This window comes from Eriocheir sinensis, unplaced genomic scaffold (genome assembly GCF_024679095.1).
Source record: "Eriocheir sinensis breed Jianghai 21 unplaced genomic scaffold, ASM2467909v1 Scaffold23, whole genome shotgun sequence".
Lineage (NCBI taxonomy): Eukaryota > Metazoa > Arthropoda > Malacostraca > Decapoda > Varunidae > Eriocheir > Eriocheir sinensis.
Window position 1 is genome coordinate 1,027,537 of NW_026111532.1, and position 22,312 is coordinate 1,049,848.

The 22,312-nt window shown below is 45.3% G+C and overlaps 2 protein-coding genes and 1 long non-coding RNA gene across 4 annotated transcripts in view; 2 read left to right on the plus strand and 1 right to left on the minus strand.

The window, feature by feature from the left end:
- The first annotated feature begins 6,104 nt into the window (after nucleotides 1–6,104).
- On the plus strand, nucleotides 6,105–15,128 carry LOC126990985 (proton-coupled folate transporter-like). The gene is made up of 5 exons (XM_050849630.1): nucleotides 6,105–6,267; nucleotides 11,485–11,837; nucleotides 12,193–12,366; nucleotides 12,810–13,889; nucleotides 14,075–15,128. The coding sequence occupies exons 2-5, from the start codon at nucleotides 11,595–11,597 to the stop codon at nucleotides 14,189–14,191; spliced, it is 1,614 nt and encodes a 537-aa protein (XP_050705587.1). The 5' UTR covers nucleotides 6,105–6,267; nucleotides 11,485–11,594; the 3' UTR covers nucleotides 14,192–15,128.
- A 3,523-nt stretch (nucleotides 15,129–18,651) lies between these two features.
- Nucleotides 18,652–22,312, minus strand: part of LOC126990986 (uncharacterized) — a 34,173-nt gene continuing 30,512 nt past the window's right edge. For both annotated transcript variants that reach the window (XM_050849633.1, XM_050849632.1), the window contains 3 exons: nucleotides 22,170–22,312; nucleotides 20,971–21,136; nucleotides 18,652–20,272 (listed from right to left, as the gene is read on the minus strand). The exon at nucleotides 22,170–22,312 is cut by the window's right edge and continues 48 nt beyond it. In XM_050849633.1, coding sequence (XP_050705590.1) covers nucleotides 20,076–20,272; nucleotides 20,971–21,136; nucleotides 22,170–22,312 — 506 coding nt within the window. In that variant the 3' untranslated portion in view covers nucleotides 18,652–20,075. The remainder of the gene's footprint in view (nucleotides 20,273–20,970; nucleotides 21,137–22,169) is intronic.
- On the plus strand, nucleotides 20,287–20,685 carry LOC126990987 (uncharacterized). Its single transcript, XR_007744958.1, has 2 exons — nucleotides 20,287–20,449; nucleotides 20,611–20,685. It is a non-coding gene; the product is annotated as an uncharacterized LOC126990987 (long non-coding RNA).

Below are 22,312 nucleotides of genomic sequence, written 5' to 3' on the forward strand. Positions count from 1 at the left end.
CCAACGCCCGCACCCCGCACAGCCGGGCGACGGGAGCCGCGCTGACAGCGCTGCCACGACACCACGCCGCTAGCCTGCACCGCCACCGAACACCCGACAGCGGCGGGGCGATGCCCGCTTTGTCCAACTATATCATATTGTTTCCGTGTATTTATTATGCATCCGAGCATGTGCATGTAATGGATGCAAATCACGGGCATCACAAATATTGTATAGTTGCACAATAAACCTCTACAAAAAAAAAAGAATCGTCAGTGGAGTCACTACCAGGTTATCAGTCGTATCTCTGAACCTAACAGACGGCCTTAACGGAATCACACGGCGTTGTACCAGCTACAACGTATGCCGTCTGGAAAACATACAAACATAAATGTTTGGTTTTCGTAGTAGCGGACTAAGCTGCAGCTACAATGTAGAGCAGCCGGGGAAGGTAAGTGTTGACGGCAGCTAATTAAAAGGAATATACGCTCTCAGGTGATGCAAGGTGGACAAACAAGGCAGGTTAATTAGGCGTCCTATGATGGTGGTGGTGAAGATGGTGGTGATGGTGGTGGTGGTGGTGATGTTGTTACTATCATTATTGTTTTGGTTGTTGTCATTATTATTCCCCAACGAAATACAAAAAAAAAATATTATTATCATTGTTGTTGTTGTTGTTCTTTTGCTTTCATGCCATTTATTTCCCGTATTACATTATGAAAAACACAAAAAAGGTATTACAGAAAAAATATATAGTCTCTCTCTCTCTCTCTCTCTCTCTCTCTCTCTCTCTCTCTCTCTCATCCAGATTTCTTACCTACAATATACCGACAATCTCAAATCCTACCGAAAAACTCATACCAAGTCCCGACATTTCTGGAGCGAATACCACCTGGCGGCTACATGGGACAACACACACGTGGCAAGCAACAAGTGTCTCTCTCTCTCTCTCTCTCTCTCTCTCTCTCTCTGTTTGTTTTCCTTTTCTTAACACGTAAATCACTCTGGCTTTGTTATTCTACTGTTCATAAGTTACATTATATTATAAATTGGCAGATATATCAGTATGTAATGCATCTAATTATGGTTGCTTGTTTACGAAGGGAAGGGAAAGGGGAAGGAGAGGAAGGAAAATGGATAAGGAAAAAGGAACGAAAGGGAAAACAGGAAGAAGTGATGGGAAGGGAGATGATAGTGCATTTAATGGAGAGGAGAGAGGTAGGATAGATTAAATGGACCTATTTCCACTCCCTTCTCTTTTCCTTCCCTCCCTCCTTCACCTAATACTTATTTTCAATCGTCTCTGTAATATTATCTTCACCATCTTTAATCTAATCTCTGGTGCTCGCTTCTCCTCACAACCATCTAAGTCCCCCCCAGAAAGGCTTATTCCCCCCCCCCCTTCCCCTTCCTTCCTTCCATCACCTTCTATAATCATTCCTACTCGTCACTGCATTGGTATCTTAAACCTCTTCAACCTAATCTCTGGTGCTCGCTTCCCCTCCCAATCATCTAAGTTCTCCATAGAAAGACATATTCACCCTTCACCTCCCTTCCCCTATCCTCCTTCCCACTCCTCATGCTCCTTAATCGTCACTACAATGATATCTAAAATCTCTTCAACCTAATCTCTGGTGCTCGCTTCCACTCCCAATTATCTAAGTCCCCCATAAAAAGACATATTCATCCTTCACCTCCCTTCCCCTATCCTCCTTCACACTCCTCATGCTCCTTAATTGTCACTACAATGATATCTAAAACCTCTTGAACCTAATATCTGGTCCTCGCTTCCACTCCCAATTATCTAAGTCCCTCATAGAAAGTCAAGGCCGTGCAGTTTTCTCTAAGGCGCGAGGGGAAGTTAACACATTTTCTCGTCTGCTTGAAGCTTATCATGTATCTTACCACTACTTTAAAAAGAACCTGCATGACTCAGATCATTCTCTAATAACTCATTTTTCACACCAGACTCAATACGACATTCTAGACGGACGGTATTGATAAGTTACACGGTGAAAGGGTTAACAAGAGTGATATAACAGGAGAGAGTGCAGGTAAGGAAGAGTTTTGGAACTGTTTACTACGTGTCATATACATCCTGTCAGCTGTGTGTGTGAGGGGCGTGCTGGCTCACCCCCGCTCGCCTGGTGTTAAGGAGGAGATTCACGTGGACGGGGACTTGATTTGTTGTGTTGCGTCGTTACACAAGAATGAAAAGGGCAGTAGTGTGGAGTGACAGAAGTTAGCAGCGGAAGAAGGGACCAGTTAAATAGACACGTACTGGACAGGATGATAAGGTAACGAGAGAGAGAGAGAGAGAGAGATTTACATAGATATTCAGACCACACAGATCTATATGGTCCAGACTAGGTGAGCTGTCCTTAAAAACCCAAGTAAAATCGTATTAAATATAATGTTTAATGCCACCAAGACTTTGCATCTCGACTTTAGTGAATATCGAGAGAGAGAGAGAGAGAGACGTACTGCACTGCTCTCGTCACATAACATAATTAACATCACACTGCCCAGAGCTGTTTGATAATGATAATCCGTCAACAGTGCTGCATCTATGTATATTTTCTTTCCTGTTTGATGCAATTTACCTAAATTAACTGTCGCTACAAGACTAATTAGGTTTAGCATGGAGTTAACTGGCCGCCGCTTCCCTTTCGTTTCTCATGATAAAATATTCCCTTTAAGAGGAATACCTTCTCGTCACAGGCGGCAGGGGGTTAAAAGACACAATAAACTGTCAATATTTGCAACACATCAGTACAGATCAAAAGACACATCACCACCCATTTGTTAACCATTGCAATTAACACATTAGAACATCCCAAAAGACACATCCTTAACCTTCTATCAACCGTTGCAACACAAGTACATCACAGAACACACAACACTAACCCTCTGTCAATGGGTGCAACACATTAGTACAACACAAAAGGCACATCACCAGCCACCTATCAATCGCAGCAACACATTAAAACACCCCAAAAGACACATCCATAACCCTCTATCAATCCTTGCAACACATATAGCACAACACAATACATAAAATACCCTCTGTTAACCGTTGCAACACATTAGCACATCACAAATGATACATGATACATCACTTGCCCTTTGAAACCCGTAATACCCTCCACAAACTCAAGGGACAGTATGACAGAGATGAGCACCGAGGCCAAGCGCAGCCCCCAACCTTTAATTACCTATAATAATCACCATCATCTCAGTCATAATTCAGGTAGTTTAGATTTGGCAATACTGGTCTATGCCTGCAGTCAATGAAAGAGAGGAAGTGAAAGGAATGCGGGGGGAGGGAGAGAGCAAGGGGAGAAGGAGACGTAAGCATGGAGGCGTAAGGAACAGAGTAATCCTATTGGAGGAGGAAGAGAGAGATACAGGAGATTAGAGGGAGAGGGACGGGGAGAGAAGCATGGGAGGAAGAAGGGAGAAAGAGAGGGTGGATGGAAGCACTACATAATTATAGGAGATGGGAGGGAGAGGGAGGAGGGAGAGACGAATAATGGAGAGAGGAGAGAAGGGGATGAAGAGGAGAGTGGAGGGAAGAAAAGGGGGTAACGAAGAGAGGGAAAAAGGGAAGGAGCTATAGCGAATCAGGCAAATAAAAAAAATGATAAACTTTAAGAAAAAGCGAAGGAAGAAAGGGAAGAAAAAAAATAGAGCAATAAATATGTGAAACTAAAGAAAGGACAGGAAAAAAGTTACACAGAATACTAAGAAAATTGAATAAAAATACGTAGACTTGCTCAACTAACTACATCAACAGACATCGCCTTAAGTAACTCCATGATGGTGAAATAACACGTGACCGAAGTGTGTGTGTGTGTGTGTGTGGGTGTCGCCGGCAAGTCTGATTGTTTTTATTCTTTTTTGGTCAGAGAGAAAAACGCGTATCAAACTGGTAGAGAGAGAGAGAGAGAGAGAGAGAGAGAGAGAGAGAGAGAGAGAGAGAGAGAGAGACATTTGATAATCTCGTTGTTATAGAAGCATGTAAACAGAGAGAGAGAGAGAGAGAGAGAGAGAGAGAGACATATGATAATCTCGATGTTATAGACGCAAGTCAACAAAGAGAGAGAGAGAGAGAGAGAGAGAGAGAGAGAGAGAGAGAGAGAGAGAGAGAGATTAAATTGGCAAATAGATAAATAAATTACTAAAAAAAAAAAATCAGAAATTTCCTCTTAACATTAAAAGCTGGTTGATAAAGTTGGTTGATGAAGTTGGTTGATGAAGTTGGTTGCCGTTATGTCTGTATTGTACGCCACGTCCTTTAAGCTGACGATGACGATGATGATAACGTCGATTTTACTCTTCTGGTTAATGGGTTTGGTTGCGCCCCGTGGTAACTCGATGTCATAGCTGCCTTGTGTCCCGGGGTAATGTTTTATTAAGTATACCACAACAACCTCAAGGGCCACAGAGACGGAGATGAGCACCGAGGCCATGCGAAACTGTTGTATATATCCCCAATGTGGTGCAACTTTACCTTGATTGACCCTGTTCCTCCTGGCAGCCTCAGAAAATGATACGTTTTTAAGGGTAGCTCCGGTAAGTTTGAAGTCCCCTCTCTGTACCATTGTTTCAATATTTCTTGTGGTGTTTATTGTGATTTGGGAAGTGCTGGGAAGGCGCCTCGATCTAGTAAGGTCTTCTTCTTCTTCTTCTTCTTCTTCTTCTTCTTCTTCTTTTCCCATCTTTCATACGTGGTTGCTGTTCCTACGACATCCCCGTTTACTCATCATTCACGTCCATCGCCGATCCCTTTGCCGTCTAGTTTGTTTTCGGCAATCCATCCATCTTTCCATCTCCTTAGCCTTCCTCTGTTTCCCCGTCCTGTAGTAATCTCCATGTCCAACACCCTTCTGCGCATGTACGTCCTCGTTTCTCCTCATGACACGCCTACCATCTTAACTTGCCTTCAACCTCTAAAAAAAAGTACTAGTGCACATCTGGTATTGGTTCAGGGCGAGCGAGTGTCTTTCTGCACGGTCACAGCAGTGCTACTTTTTCTCCGATTGGTTTAGCTGAGGATAGTGACATCTTTGACGTACAAAAAAGGAGAAGAGAGGGGAATGCTTGGTATAGCGTGGACAGAGAGGAACGCAGGAAGCCATGACCATCGATTAGGAAATGACTAAGATGAAAGATGTTCCTATGACGATTTTTCTACTGATTGGCTTAGCTGACTACAGTGATATCTTTGACCTTGAACCGTACGATAAGGAGAAGAGAGGAAAATGCGTGGTATAGCATCATCGATCAGGAAATAACTATGATTGAAGATGTTCCTATGACGATTAGAAATGGAAATCGAACTTGAGCAGGAGGCACCATGCGTAGATTTGATAATAGATGAGTGACTAACGTAACAGATAGGCAACCCAGAAACTATATAAGCCAGATTCATACGTATGGCTCCTGATATAAGCAAGGGCCCGTTCTCTCAAGCCTTTCGTCGCCCAAGTACACATATTTAACAAGGCTTTCGGAGGCGTTTGGGGCATATGGATGAAAGCATGATTTGTGATATGTATGTATGTATGTATGTATAAGTATGCGTGGAGGTGGGTTTGTAACGTGATGCAACTTTACTTTGAGGAGGTGAATGTATTTGACTTGTTATACTGGAATACGTATGTTTAAAATGGAAAAAGAAAAAGAAATTCGGTACAAAGACTTCATCGATTTGACACACACACACACACACACACACACACACACACACACACAAACACAAACACACACACACATGGTGATAAAACACCAGCTGAAAATTTAACGCCAAACACACAAAAAAAACCATCTGATATCTTGCCCTATCCGAGATAAGCTAACTAACTAAGATAACAAAACAATGATTGATTACACACACACACACACACACACACACACACACATATATATACACACACACAATTCTCCAAAAAAACTTACACCACACGGCAGACAGACTCAGGGAAAGACGAGACGCAACGCGGACACGAATGAATCCTGTACAGAAACGTGACGGAGACGTGACGTGAGCGAGGGAGGAGGTGAGAAGGCGGGAGAGGAGGGGGGGGGGTTAAAGTCTGTAATGAAATATATACAGTGCCAGAAGGTGCCGGGTGCCTGTCCACTTGGCTATCCAGTGTGGAGCGAAGCACACGTGTTATCCCTCTTCCACCGACTTCGACCCCACCCAAGACTCCACCTCAGACTCCACCACCGTCAGAACAGCATATTACTCCACCGACAGCCATGACGGAAGACTCCGCGAAGGTTAGATAAGACAACAGCAGCAGCAGCAACGACCTTTTCTATTACCTCGATCTTTTTTTATTATAACTTTTCAGCGATTTGAATTGTTTTTTCGCCGTGGCCCTGTTTTTGTTTTTGTTTTTTGTTTTTTTTCTACAGTGATGTGGTTTAATTTTTCACATTGATCTGGTTTAACGTTTTACAGAGATCTCTGGATTAAGTTTTTATAGCAATTCGTTTCTAGCTTTTTTTTTTTTTCTTACAACAGAGGACACGGCTCAAGGTCAATAAAAAGTACAAAAAAAGCCCGCTACTCGCCGCTCCTATAAAAGATAAAAGTAAAGAGTAGCCAAAAGAGAGGTCAATTTCGGGTGGAGAGGCTTTTCTTACTGATTCGGCTTTAAGTTTTGACAACGACCCGATTTAACTTTTATTTTCACACAGATGAAGTTAAATTTTTCACAGCGATCTGGTTTTAGCTTTTCACGGCGACACCGGTTTTGAGGTTTCACAGCGATCTGGTTTTAACTCTCCACAACGACCTGGTTTATGTTTTCACAGAGACGTTGGTTTACCTTCTCACTGCTACCTGGTTTAAGTTTTCACAGCGACATGGTTTTATCTTTTCACGGCGACACATGTTTAAGGCTTTCTCAGCAATCGCCTTTAGTTTCTTCCAGCGACACGGGTTTAACTTTTCACAGGGACCTGGTTTTAATTTCTTCCTTACCTAGCTATTCACGCGCCACACGTAGCCTCCCTCAAACAAACAGCATTCCATAAACAGCATTCCTATGTTCTTCGTTTTATTACCCTATGCCCCTGTCCACCCAGCAGTGAATGGGTACCAGGTATTAATCGGGGGTTGTGTCCCGTCTCCTGGGATCTGTTCCCTTCTCCTATAATTCCTTCCCCTCCTGTCTCTCTCCGGCATATGACCACAGATGTTGCGCCGACTAAACGAAACATTCCATTCCATTCTTCGTTTTATTATTTTGTCTCTGCTTCGTCGTCTAGAAAGGAAGGGGAGGGAGAGAGGAAGAGGGTAAGAGAGTGAAGGAAGGGACTGAGAGAGGGCGGGAAGGAAAGATTCTCGGAAGGGAGGGAATAGAATGGAAGTGAGAGAGGGAGGGAGGGAGGGAATGAGAGGGAGAAAGGGAGGGATTATCAAGAGAATGACATGGATGGGAGGGTGGGAGGGACTGTAGCTATGGGAGTGCATGAGAGAGAGAGAGAGAGAGAGAGAGGGAGGAATGGTCTAAGAAAGGGAGTAGGAAGGCCCGAGGAGTAAATTCAATATATGGATGAGGGAACGGGAGTGAAAGAGGGAGTAATTGTCTTAAGGAAGGGAGTGAGTGAGGGAGGGAGCGAGGGAGTCATAGAATGATCGTCTGGTGTGGTGTAGAACCTTATCTGTTTGTGTTTTTATTTTAATTCCTATCACCAAACCTGCACATGTTCCCGCATTGATTCTCTCTCTCTCTCTCTCTCTCTCTCTCTCTCTCTCTCTCTCTCTCTCTCTCGGAAGGGTAAACAGGCCAGCGCGCAAAGGAAAACCAGATCCATATAAAGGTGAACTCGTGCATTCTTGTTTCCCATTTTCTTCTTTCCTCCGTTTCCTATAGAAGTTGACATGCCATCGCCTTTCCCAGTCAAGATAAGCGTCATTTCCTGGGGGTCTGTACAAAGGGCAATGCGACGGAGATGAGCACAGAGACCACGCACAGCTTTAGAGTTTAGTGCGGTCGCGGTGGTGGTGGTGGTTGTGGTGGATTAAGAAGCAAAGAAGAATAACGAAAAGGTCACTCAGTTCTTTCTTAACACTTCTTAGAAACAAGACATTACCCCACGATTTCCTCTCCTCCTCCTCCTCCTCCCCCTCCTCCTCCTCCTCCTCCTCCTCCTTTGTCCGCTGCATCATCTCCGCGTCCTTCAAGAGTCCTAAGCCGCCACATGCATCTCCTAAAGTCCTTAACAGCAACTTGTCTTTGTCCTGTAATTGAGGCCTTCAAGAGAGGAGGGAAGGAAACACGAGAGGGGGGGGGGGGGAAGAGATGTGAGGGAGAGAGGGAGGGATGCGATGTGAAGGAAGGAGGAAAGAGATATGGAGGATGGAAGAGGAGAGGAAGGGAAAGAAGGGAAGTGCTGTGTGGAAGGTGATGAAGAGAAGGAAGGATGGAAAAGAGAGAGTGAGTTAAGCCCCAAATACACTGCCGAATTTTGGCTCAGGAATGTGCGCGAATATGCAAGTCATCCTGTGTCGCGAACAAGTTCGGCATCTTTCTTGCCTGTTCTTGGCCGTTGTGGGACATGTCTGCGTCCACCACGCGACTTTTGACAGTTGGTCACGACCGCCACGAAAGGTTTATGTTGCATGAAAAATTCGCAGTGTTCGGCGAATTGTCGGCGAATTTTGACCGTTGAAATTTAAATTTTATTGGCAAATTTGTCGTCGACATGTCGCCGACTATTCGGGGACATGTCTCCGACATGTCGCCGAATGGCCAAGACTATTCGGGGACATGTCCCCGAATATTCGGCGAATTAATCACGACACGGCAAACGGGTCGCGGTGGGAGGTGTACACGGGGGTCTGCGTATCTATCTATCTATCTATTTATGTATTATCTTCCTATCTATCTATCTATCTATCTTTCTATATCTATCTCTCTCTCTCTCTCTCTCTCTCTCTCTCTCTCTCTCTCTCTCTCTCTCTCTCTCTCTCTCTCTCTCTCTCTCTCGGCGTCCCTCGCTGCGCAGGTGCCTAGGTGTTGTTTTTTCTGCTACTTCTCTTCTGCGTTGGTAAGAGTTGCAGATCTTGGGCGTGAGTGTTCATCGGTGGGCCTAGATCTTCAATGTGAAGGCTTCCAGGAACAACAGTCGGCGTGGGTCAGTTTCCTTGTCAAGTATTTTCAACGTTGATGAGAAGTAGCAGAAAAAAACAACACTAGGCACCTGCAGCGAGGGACGCCGCGCAACATTTACCGCGCTATTTGTACACGCCACACCGGCCAATCACAAGCCAGAACGCGCATATAAAAGGGGCAACCCAGACGACCCCGTTCCCCCTTTTTAGGGGGTAAATCCCTACCGAACCGAACCGAACCGACCCAGCTCCATTCAGCCTGAAGATGTTCCCTAGGCAGGAACGAAACGTTGCAACCAACAACCCAACTTTTGGACAGCTCCTCGGGGCTTTAGACACCGTCAAAAGAGAGTTGATAAGACTAATAGAAAAAACGCAGCAGAAGCTGAATAATGCAGAAACAGCAGTTTCATTCAATCTCGTATGCTTAAAAGAGAATATATATATATATATATATATATATATATATATATCTATATATATATATATATATATATATAGATATATATTTTTTTTTTTACGGAATAAAATAATACTATAATAATAAACAGTAAACAAGAAAATATGAAAAACAAGAAGAATCTGAATATATAAAATAGGTATGGAACTAACATTTTCATTTATTTCATAATTAATTTACTATTTATTACTTTATTTATTTCTTAATATCATTATTCCGCCATTATTTAACCTTTGTTTCATTTTCAGCTATTTAGATTTATTTCTTCTTTCAGTTACTGGTTTGTTTACTGATATTACTTAAACATTCATTCATTCTAAAATATTTGTAGGAGAGCAAAACAAAAACAAGTCACATTTATACATTTTATTACACATACTATCATAAATATTACCACACATATTACCACACATGGTATTTACTCGCCCACAATTCTGTCCTGCCAGGCCACTGCTCCCCGGGTGTTGTAGTAGTCCATGAGGTAGGCGCGGATTCCCGTGCTTTCATATGCCACATGGGCATCAGATGATCAGCTGTCAGAAATCTTGGTACTGTCGGAGAATTGTCCCCGACATGTCGCCGACACTTCGGGGACATGCGAAGACAATTCGGAGACTTGTCGCCAGTTATTCCGCGACAAAAAAAAACGTTAAAATTTCAGATTTTGAGCTCGGCGACATGGACGCCGAATAGTCGGCGACATGTCTCCGAACTGTCCCCGAATTGTCTTGAGCATTCGCCGACATGTCGCCGACATGTCGCCGAATGGTCACGAACTGTGAGAATCTTGGTCATGTCGGCGAACCGGTCGCCGAATTTTTTCACGAACTGATTCGGCGTCAAGTTCGTGGCCAAAATTCGGCAGTGTATTTGGGGCTTTAGAAGAGATGGAGGAGGTGAGAGAAGTGACAGAAGTGGTGTTGAGAGTGGTAGTAGTAGTAGTGGGGTGATGACTGGTGGTGGTGGTGTTGATGTGAAGGAGGAGAGATGTGAAGAGGAAAGAAGAGATGAGATGAGGAGGAAACACAAGATAAAGAGATTTAAGAGATGCTTTTCATAACAGTGGATGCCTCAATCTCGACCTAGTCCCATATGTTCACTTGTTAAACCGGACTTTTTTCTGTATATTCTTGTTGTTACTGTATTCACTTTAGTCTTTTTAGCGGTAGAATAAGGAAAAAAACACAAAGAATACGGATACAGGCTTAGATAAGGACCCTTGATCTCGACCTAGTCCCATATATTCACTTTTTAAACCGGACTTTCTCTCTGTATTTTCTTATTATTGAATTTATCTCAGTCTCCTTAGCTGTGAAAATGAAAGACACTGATGGAAATACGAACACGGGTTAAGATAAGGACAACTAACTGGTGATAGACGAATATATATGTTGTTTTATAATCTTTCAACTCTTATCTGGATGTGAAAAAGGGAAAAAGAGAGAGGAAAGGGTTAGGAGGAAAGGGAATAATACTAGTGGCCGACAAACATCTAAGTTACAAATTAAATACACACACACACACACACACACACACACACACACACACACACACAGATGGTTCCTGTAAACTTATTTGCGACGATGGTTTTTGATGATCATGCAGAAGACGAAGTAGTAGTGGTAGTAGTAGTAGTAGTAGTAGTAGTAGTAGTAGTAGTAGTAGTAGTAGTAGTCACTTTTTCATCGCTGTTGCTATCTAGTGTGACGGAGAAAAAAAGGAGGAGGAGGAAGAGGAAGAGGAGGAGGAGGAGGAGGAGGAGGAGGAGCAGGAGGAGGAGGAAGCTAGGGAGAAAAAGAACACGAAAAAACACTTGAAGCTTCTCAACGTCGTATTAATTATCCTCCTCCTCCTCCTCCTCCTCCTTCTTTCCTTCCCCATCTACCCCATCACCATCTCTCCCTTTCCCCAGAGCACCGCACGGGAGGCAGAAGAACAAGAAGGAAGAGAGAAGAAGAAGGAGGAGGAGGAGGGAGAGGAGAAGAAGAAGAGGGAAGAAACAGCAGCGGAGAGGAGTGCTACATGCTAAAGAAGAAGAAGAAGGTGGAGGTTGTGGTGGAGGAGAGGGAGGATGCGGGGAGGGAAGAGAAGGAGGAAGACATTCAGGAAGACCCAGTTTCACCAGCATCAGGAAGTCAGGTTTTTCTACACCCCGCCTCCTCCTCCTCTTCCTCTTCCTTCCCTTCCTCCCCGACGCATCCCAGCATGGCTATCGGAAGCACCTGCCCCCGCGCATCCAACACCTTGTTTACACGTATCCAACAGGTATGAGAGAGAGAGAGAGGAAGAGAGATGGAATGAAGGGAAATAGAGAGAGAAAAAGAAGGAAATGGAGAGAGGAAGAGAGAGAAGATAAAAAGAAATAGAGGGACAGAAAGAGAGGAGAGATAGAGAGGGAGGAAGGGAGGGAGAGGTAACTAGAGGAAGTGAAGGTGTTGTTGAGGGAGGGAAAGGAAGAGGAGAGGAAGAGAAGGAAGGGCGGTGTGGAAGGAAAGGAAGAGAAGGGAGAGAGGGAAAGAGAGTTATGAGATGGAGGTGACGGTAGTAGTGGTACTGAAGGTAGTAATAGTAGTGGTGATGACTTGTTGTGGTGTTGGTGTTGACGTTAGCGGTGTTACAGGCGTTACGATCGGCGCCGCTGGAGCCGATGCTGTTCCTCAAGATGCTGGCGGAGGGGAACTTCGGCGTGGTGGCGGACACCCAGGAGCAGGACCGCCTGTGCCGCGTCAACCTCAACTTCTCCGAATACGAGTGTGCGTCGTGGATCACGGACGAGAACCTGACCCACGTGAAGGTGTGTTGGGGGGGCAAGGGCTGGGTGTGGAGAGGGAAAGAGGGACGGGAGAGGGGTACTTATAGCGTCTTCCATTTAGCGTAACCTGTTTTTGGGTCGTGATCTGTAGAGTCCCTTATAGAATCCCGACTACCTAAGATTTGGACGCCATTATTGGGCCTGTTTTTGCCGTGCTTTTCAAACGCTATCACACGCTCTCGTGGTGAAAACAGGACCAACAATGGCGTCCAAATCTTAGGCTGTCGGGACTCTATCTATCAAGAGACTCCACAGATCACGACCCAGAAACAGGTTACGCTAAATGGAAGAGGCTATTATGTGTGTCGATGGTTACGGGTTCCAATACTCCACTTTAGAATACAATAAAGACAGCTGGTGAGGGTGCCGCAGGCGGTGTTGGCGTTGTGGTGGTGGGGGTTGTTAATCCTATTTCTCCCCCACAGACGGCCGTGCAGCGGGAGCAGAATCTGTTCAATTACCACCAGAGCATCATGGACAGCGTGCTGCCCCTCGCCGTCGTGCTGTTCGCCGGCTCCCTCAGTGACCGCCACGGCCGCAAGCCGCCCATGCTGGCCGTGCTGGCGGGCTTCGCGATCCTGGCCACCGTGTACCTGCTGGAGGCCCTCAACCCCTCCTGGCCCGCGCAGGTGATGTATGCCGGCACATTGGCCGTGGACAGCGTGGGCTCGTGGGTGGTGTTCAACATGGCGGTGTACAGCTACGTGGCGGACATCACTACGCCCGAGACGCGCACGCGGCGCCTGGCCATCCTGGACGCCACGTGGTACATAGGCGGGCCGCTGGGCAGACTGCTGGGCGGCTGGCTATACCGAGTGGCCGGGTACGCCGTGGTGTTCGGACTGTCGGCGGGGCTGTGGCTGGTGTGCTTCCTGTACGTGCTACTGCTGGTGCGGGAGAGCGTGGACAAGTCTGCCCTCAAGCCCGAGGTAGAGAAGGACCTGGGGGATGCCCGCTGGGGGCCCCTGCGGCACGTGGTGGCCCTGTGCCGCACGGCCTTCAAAGTGCGGCCCGCCCACGGCCGTCGCTTCCTGGCAGCGCTGGTGGCTCTGAAGCTGGTGGTGTTCTTGGTGCAGGGCCACCAGATGTACCTGTGGGCGCAGCAGGTGCTCCAGTGGGGCGCAACGGAGTTCTCGACATGGAGCAGCCTGGACTCGGTGGCCCACCAGGCGGGCATGGTGGCCTGGACCTGGGTGGCGGGGCGCGCAGCCCTGCACGACTCCCTGGTGGCGGCGGGAGGCGTGGTGTCCATCGCGGCTTGGTCAGCCCTGCTGGCGTGCATCACGGCGCCGCAGATGTGGTGGCTGGCGGTGGTGGCCTCGGTGGCGGGCATGCTGGAGCCCAGCATCGAGCCGGCGCTACGCACGATGCTCACCACCATTGTGGGCGAGGGCGAGGCCGGCCGCGTGCTGGCTCTCGTGGGGCTGCTTGAGGCCGCTTGGTTTCTCGCCGACCGGTCCCTCTACACCTACCTCTACAACGCCTTCTTCGTCACCTTCCCACAGGTGAGTGGGCGAAGAGAGGTGAAAAGGGACTCTCTCATCACACACACACACACACACACACACACACACACACACACACACACACACACACACACACACACACATTTCACTTACACGCTAATTTTGAAATAACCTTGCTTGACACATGTCATTTTAGCCAGCACTCACACGTTCTTGCCCTCCAGATCAACCTGGTGGTGCAGGCCGGCATCTGCGCCCCGCTGCTGGTGGCGCTGCTGCTGCTGTGGCAATTCCTGAAGCGTCGAGAGACAGGAGCCTACACCCTCCCCCACCAGGAGTGATGACCAAGCTACAATCATCATCATCATCATTATTATCGTCATCATCTTTGCATTGTGGTTGCTTTAGAAGTCATTAGTTTCTTGCCTCATCTTCCTCCTCATCACCATCAATCTTATCCTGCGACTCCAGCTCCATTTTCCTTTCTTTTCTTACCCCTCTTTCTCCTCCCTATCATCATCGTCCTTACGACTCCAGCTTCTCCGGCATCTCTTACTCAACAAAGAGGAGTAAATAATCTGAGTGTGGTATGTAACGTCAGGTCCTGCCCGGGATTCTCACACACGAGGAGAAAGTAGGAGTTAAGGACACTATATTCTCTTGTTACGTAGCGCCTAGCAAACTCCATCAACAGGAAAACAATCGTGACTCTTCAGACTAAAGGTGAAGAATGGGTGATAGAAGATAGAGTAAAGCCCCAAATACACTGCCGAATTTTGGCCACGAACTTGACGCCGAATCAGTTCGTGAAAAAATTCGGCGACCAATCGCCAACATGACCAAGATTCTTACAGTTCGTGACCATTCGGCGACATGTCGGCGACATGTCGGCGAATGCTCAAGACAATTCGGGGACAGTTCGGAGACATGTCGCCGACTATTCGGCGTCCATGTCGCCGAGCTCAAAATCTGAAATTTTAACGTTTTTTTTGTCGCGGAATAACTGGCGACAAGTCTCCGAATTGTCTTCGCATGTCCCCGAAGTGTCGGCGACATGTCGGGGACAATTCTCCGACAGTGCCAAGATTTCTGACAGCTGATCATCTGATGCCCATGTGGCATATTAAAGCACGGGAATCCGCGCCTACCTCATGGACTACTACAACACCCGGGGAGCAGTGGCCTGGCAGGACAGAATTGTGGGCGAGTAAATACCATGTGTGGTAATATGTGTGGTAATATGTATGATAGTATGTGTAATAAAATGTATAAATGTGACTTGTTTTTGTTTTGCTCTCCTACAAATATTTTAGAATGAATGAATGTTTAAGTAGTATCAGTAAACAAACCAGTAACTGAAAGAAGAAATAAATCTAAATAACTGAAAATGAAACAAAGGTTAAATAATGGCAGAATAATGATATTAAGAAATAAATAAAGTAATAAATAGTAAATTAATTATGAAATAAATGAAAATGTTAGTTCCATACCTATTTTATATATTCATGATTCTTCTTGTTTTTCATATTTTCTTGTTTACTGTTTATTATTATAGTATTATCTTATTCCGTATATATATATATATATATATATATATATATATAGAGAGAGAGAGAGAGAGAGAGAGAGATAAATAAATAGATAGATAGATAGATAGGAAGATAATACATAAATAGATAGATAGATAGATAGATAGGCAGACCCCCGTGTACACCTCCCACCGCGACCCGTTTGCCGTGTCGTGGTTAATTCGCCGAATATTCGGGGACATGTCCCCGAATAGTCTTGGCCATTCGGCGACATGTCGGAGACATGTCCCGGAATAGTCGGCGACATGTCGGCGACAAATTTGCCAATAAAATTTAAATTTCAACGGTCAAAATTCGGCGACAATTCGCCGAACACCGCGAATCGGACGCCGAATTGTCTGCGACATGTCGGCGACATTTCGGCGACAATTCGGCGTCCATTTTGCATTCGTGCACATTCGGCAAACGGCCGCGAATTTTTCATGCAACATGAAACTTTCGTGGCGGTTGTGACCAACTGTCAAAAGTCGCGTGGTGGGTGCAGACATGTCCCCGAACGGCCAAGAACAGGCAAGAAAGATGCCAAACTTGTTCGCGACACAGGATGACTTGCATATTCGCGCACACTCGTGAGCCAAAATTCGGCAGTGTATTTGGGGCTTAAGACTGTTTATTCATTTCTTGGCCGTTCCCGTCACGCCAACCGCCCTCACTAAATCCATATACCTCATCTTCCCGTTGTCTTTTCCTCTTGCGTGGCAGCTCCAAAGAAAGATCAAAATCTAAGGTAAAGACGTAATTTCACACTGAAGCAAAGTTGCACACGTATCACCAAATCACGTCCATTCATCTCGCCCCAATAAGCCACGCCTACTTTCCTCTTGTGTTGATTTCTGGCCAATCACAAGCGAGCCAGTAGTAATGGGTTTAAACTGGATAAATTCAGATTCAACAGGGACATAGGAAAAAATTGGTTTACTAACAGAGTGGTGGATGAGTGGAATAGGCTTAGCAGTCATGTGGTGAGTGCCACATTAAAAAATAGATTAGATAAATTCATGGACAGCGATATTAGGTTGGGTTAGATTCACGGGAGCTTAGGTTCAAAGGAGCTGCCTCGTACAGGCCTACCGGCCTCTTGCAGACTCCTACGTTCTTATGCTCTTATGTTCATTTTCTGCTTAAGGGATACTGGGAGAGCTTTAATCTGTTTGGTGGTATCGTAACTGAGTGTGCGTGGCTTATGTTCGAGAGTATTATGAACCTGGAGGTATTAGTAGGTTCATTGGTGATATGATCGTACTCAGCGCACTCAGCATGACGTAGATGAATTCTGTACGAGTGAGAAATGAATATTGTTGTTCCGCGCTGTGATAACATTGTATACCGATACTTTCTTTAATAAAAACAAAGAATGCTCGTTCATGTCATCCCTTAAACGCCGTAGGTCTGTCTCCACACAAAATGAAAGAGCTATATTTACTGCGCAATATTACCACTAGTTCACTCTTCTACTTAATGTTTAATGTATGTCTGGTAAGGGAGATGAAATAGCTTGAGTCCTCTATCAAATATTCGTTTTCTGAGTCAACATTATTTGGTTGCGACATTTAAGGTAAACTATAAACTCCATCTAGCAAAAGTTAGTACATTAAATCCAAGGGAATATAAGGTATTTGAAGAATCTGTAGTATTTTGGTAAGCCGTAGTGAAAGCTGGCATGACTTTTCGTAGAGTTAGAACGAAGATAAGACGGCCGGTGTTTTCCATTATATATTTTTACCTATGCGCGTCACCACACACTTACAACTTGTATTTCTCTCTAAAAGCTTGGTTAAGTGTGTAGGGCTGCGTCTGCTTATGTCTGGAAACCTGTTACTTGGATCAAAATCGCTTAATTTAATGAACGAATAAGAATTACAGATATATACCTCTTCTCGCGGCCATAAACACCTTTTTCTTCTTCTTCTTCTTCTTCTCAGAGTAGCGCCACGGTGTCAGCTCAGTGAAACATGAATAAGAAAGGACCAATGAAACGCCTACCTTTTGTCACGTGATTCCTGACGGCCAATCACAGCAGAGCCCCCCCCTAACTCCAGCCAAGGCGCCAGTTTGAGTTTGTTAGTCGTGGCGGCGGGAGTGGATATTTCGTTCGCATGAAAACAGTATTTGTGGATGATTCGGATAGCTGTGGAGGATTTCCGAGAACACACTGATCTTTCGACAACCATTGCCTGCTGCTACTGGGATGGAAGCTGTGATATCAAGCCCTCAAGAGGTGTTTTATATACTGCAAAGAGGCAAGTACAAACGCCAAACTACCGCCTCGCTACCACACACCTACTTTGTTTACTGTTTATACTTTATTTACCAGTTTCCTTACCATTTATCATAAGTGTGGTTGTGTGAGAACCGAACAACCACATAACAATCCCTTAATCACCACATACCTCGCTTGAAGTACCTCATTTGTTTACTGTTTACACTTTATTTACTAGTGTCTTTACCGTGTGGTTATGTGAGGATCTATCAGCCACTTAACAACCACCTAACCGTCACACGCCTCGTTAAGCACCTCTTTTCGGCAACAGCCGTGTCCTTGTTATATAGTAAATGAACAAGCATTTTTAGACCACAAGTTAACGTTCCAGTGTGCTTGAGTGAGGACCAAATCCCTCCAATCTCTCCACCCGAAAAATGACCTCTCTTGTAGCCACTCATCTATACTTTTTATTTTTTATATGGTGAATGAACAAGCTTATTAGACCACAAGTTAACGTTCCAGTGTGCTTGAGTGAGGACCAAATCCCTCCAATCTCTCCACCCGAAAATGACCTCTCTTGTAGCTACTCATCTATACTTTTTTTATATGGTGAATGAACAAGCTTATTAGACCACAAGTTAGCGTGACGGTGTGCTTGAGTGAGGACCAAATCCCTCCACCCGATCTCTCCACCCGAAATTGACTTACATCTCTTTTAGCCACTCATACAGCCTCTTTCTTGTTCTAGTTGCTTTTGTAGGAACAGTGCCTGGCGTACTTTTTTGTTGCTCTTTTGTTCCGTGCCCTTGAGCTGTCTCCCTTGCTGTAAAAAAAAAAATACTTTCTTACATAGGAACAGTTAGTTATTCGCGGACTTTTTTCTCATCAATTTTTGCCCTTGAGCTACTTCCTTTACCGTAAAAAAAAAATCACCAGCACCACCACTACAACTCCACAAGCTCATCACCATCAGCATCATCATTATCAATACAGGTGTAAAAACAATCACTAAAGTTGACTCGTTTATTGGGTGAATGAAGTATACATATAGACAGCATTTCCCAAGCGCACGTATCTCTCTCTGCTGCAAAATGATAGATAAACAAGGATTCTATAGACTCCTTGACACACACCGGGCTACAGATGGGAGGTGTCGGGCAGGCAGCGTGTGGAGGCAAGGGAACCAACCTGTCTCAGCCTGAACAGTGACCAGCTGATTGACGTGACGGTGGGGTGGGGAGGGAGGGAGGGGAAGTGAGGGAGAGGCCGTTAGGGGGAGCTTGTGGCGTGGCCGAGGGGAGACGATTTGGAGTCAGGGGAAGGTGGGGTTAATGTGATAACTGTCTTACCTCTTCCATTTACAGCAGTGCCCCTTGAAATCCACTACCCGGTGCTTGCTGCCCTGCTTTCTCTTTTACTCTACAAGCCATACGGGGTTGATCTAAGTGAGTAATGATGAGTTTCATGTGTAATTATGTTATGTAATTGTCTGTAATGTGTAATTCTGTTATGTAAGTCTGTAATGTGTAATTCTGCTATGTAAGTCTGTAATGTGTAATTCTGTTATGTAAGTCTATAATGTGTAATTCTGTCTTTCTGACGAGACTTGAGGGAACGGTGAGAAGTCCGTATGTATGTGCTGTTGCTTTGTTGATGTATATGTTGCTGTTGTTAAGCAAATATCATAAATTGACTAGATTTGACAATGGCCAAATATACTGCCGTTGTGTGTGTTTGTATGTATGTATATATGTATGTGTGTTTGTATACATGATTGGCTAGTTACAGGACCGTGATTTCGGAGGGGCAAGGGGGGCTATAGCCACCCAATGTTTTCTATATCGGCCTCAAAATGCCCTTGAGTGGTTTTTTTTTTATAATTCCAAAATTGCACATACTCGCTTCGCTCGCCACCCTCCTCCACCCACCATAAACCTATGATGCCGTCTAGAACCCCCAGAAACATGTCAAAATTGCTGGCCTGAGTTGGGTATACGGGAACGCCTACTATATCATGATTATTATTTTGATATCAACAATTTTCCAATGCTGTAACTCAAGAACATACTCTCCTACATTCCTCCTATTCCTCAGCCTCTTCCATCCCTCCCTTTCCACCTTCCTTATAACTACTAACATTATTCCTTCCTTTCTCCCTTACCTTATCGTTTTCTCCCTCCCTTACGCCTCACTATTCCCTCCTTCCCTCTCTCCCTAATGTCCTTCCTTTTCTTCTTTCTCCCTTTTCTTAATCCATCCTTCCTAACTCCATATCATTACTAATTATTTTCTTTCCTGTCTCCCTTGTCACTCCCTTTTCTTTATTTCGATTCCCTCCTTCCCTCCCTCTCTTCTTCCCGTTCTGCCGTCTTTCTCTCTCAGTTCATCCTCCCTTCCGCCCTCCCTGCATCCTCCTCTGCTGTCTCCTGCTCCTCACTTCCTCCTGCTGATGCCGAAGCGGAAGCTCTTGGTGTGGCCGGACAGCCCGCGGTCTCCGGCGATGGACTTGAGCAGATGCAGAAGTTCGCCGACCCTGACAGGCTTCTCCTCCTCGCCCTCCTCTTCCTCCTCCTCCTCCTCGTCTTCTAGCATGGGAGACTCGTACTTGAGGGAGGGTTGGGCGTTAGGGGCTGTGAGAAGAGGAGCTTTGGTTAGGGTAGCCTTTATGAGCTCAATCTGTCAGTTTTCGTGCTAGTGGTGAAAGTAACTAATGACTTTAAAACGATTACAAGGACTACTTAACAAAATTCAACACGTTATGAAAGGGCTGGGTGTTCGGGGTTGTGTAGAGAGGAGCATTACTTAGGGTATGCATGGGTAGGCCTTATGAGGTCAATTAATAAAAAGTCTTGCTAGTGGTGAAAGTAACTAATGACTTTAAAACGATTACAAGGACTACTTAACAAAATTCAACACGTTATGAAAGGGCTGGGTGTTCGGGGTTGTGTAGAGAGGAGCATTACTTAAGGTATGCATGGGTAGGCCTTATGAGGTCAATTAATAAAAAGTCTTGCTAGTGGTGGAAGTAACTAATGACTTTAAACCGATTGCAGGGGGTACTAAGCAAAATTCAACACGTTATGAGAGGGCTGGGCGTTCGGGGTTGTGTGGAGAGAGGACTTGGTTAGGATATACACTAGGTAGTCTAAATGAGGTCAATCAATCTTCTTACCAGTGGCGGAGGTAAATAATGACTTGAAGACGATTACAAGGACTACTAAGCTAAATTCAATAGGTTATCATTAGGTTCCTCAAAGAATACTCGTGTTTCGACGTTACTTCAACCCACGACCCGAACAAACACCTCCATATGTCTCTTTGTTAATACCTGTGGGAAGGCGGTGTCCGTTGTGGTCGGCGAAGGAAGCGTAGTCGTGGCGGTAGGCGGAGGAGGAGCCACCGGGGGACAGGCCACGGAAGCGAGCCAGCGGGTGGAAGGGCGGAAACCTCTTGTGCTCACCGACGGGGCTGGCCACGCGGTTGAAACTTGGGTGCTGGGGGAGACGGGACCACGTAAGGAGGGGAAGAGATGGGGTTGTGGTAGAAGGGGAAAAAGAGGAAAAATAGAAGACGAAAGAGAAAGATTAGATGTGGTGAAGGGTATATAGGAGTTGGTGGGAGAAGGAAAAGAGGAGGAAAGAAAGAAGATGTGAGGAAAGGAAGAGATGTGGTTACGGGAGATGGAAAGAAGACAAGAAGGAAAGAGATGATATTGAGTGGAACGGAAAAAAGAGACAGACAAGAAGACGTGAGAAAGAGAATAGATGGCGTTGCGTTAAAAGGAAAAAAAAGAGAAACGTAGGAGGAAGGGAAGGGCGTGAAGAAGGGAAATGATTGTTGTGTGAGAAGAGAAGGGAAAAAGAGATTGACGAGAAGACGTAAGGAAGGGAATAGATGAGAGTTGCATTAGAGGGGAAAAGAGAAAGACGTCTGATAATAAAATCCGAATAAGTCACATATTTATTTGAAGGCATCAGTGGTAATAGTGAATAGGTGAAGTTATGTCAGAAGAAAAAAAATAAGAAACAATGATAGAAAAACATAAAAGAAAAAAAAATTATGAAAAGTCTTGAATCAGTAACATTATTCACACTATTATTGCAAGGCATCAGAATAACCGTAAACATTTAGTAGTACATGCATTTATAACCTTTAAAAAAATGTGATTACCTCCCTCTTGAATGAATGTGTTTGTTGTGGCGTAACATTAAGACTAAAAAGTAGTTATCCAAGTTGGTCAAAAAGTTAAGATTGGAACAAATTCAGTTTTCTCGGGGTCAACTTGGCGAGGGAAGCAGGAAGGAAGGAGAGGGAGGGAAGGGGAATGGAGGAAAGGGGAAAGGAAGGAAGGGGAGGAGGAAGAAGGTGAGGAATAGGGAAGGAAATGGAAGGACGAGGAAAGGAAAAAAGGAAGAAAAAAAGGGAAAACGGAGTGGAAAGGAGAAGAAAAAGGTACGCTAACATACAAGAAGAAAAAAACGAGAACCAGGAAAAATAAGAAGAGAGAAAAAAGGATACACCACTCACCTTGGACACATAGGCCTGGTAGAAACGTGGGTAGAGGCGCTTGTGGAGGGAGGAGGTGCTGGGGTTCCTCAGGGGCATGGCTTGGGGCAGGAGAGTCTCAGGGTTCATGGGCGGGCCGGAGTCCACGCGACCCATGCCCAGCT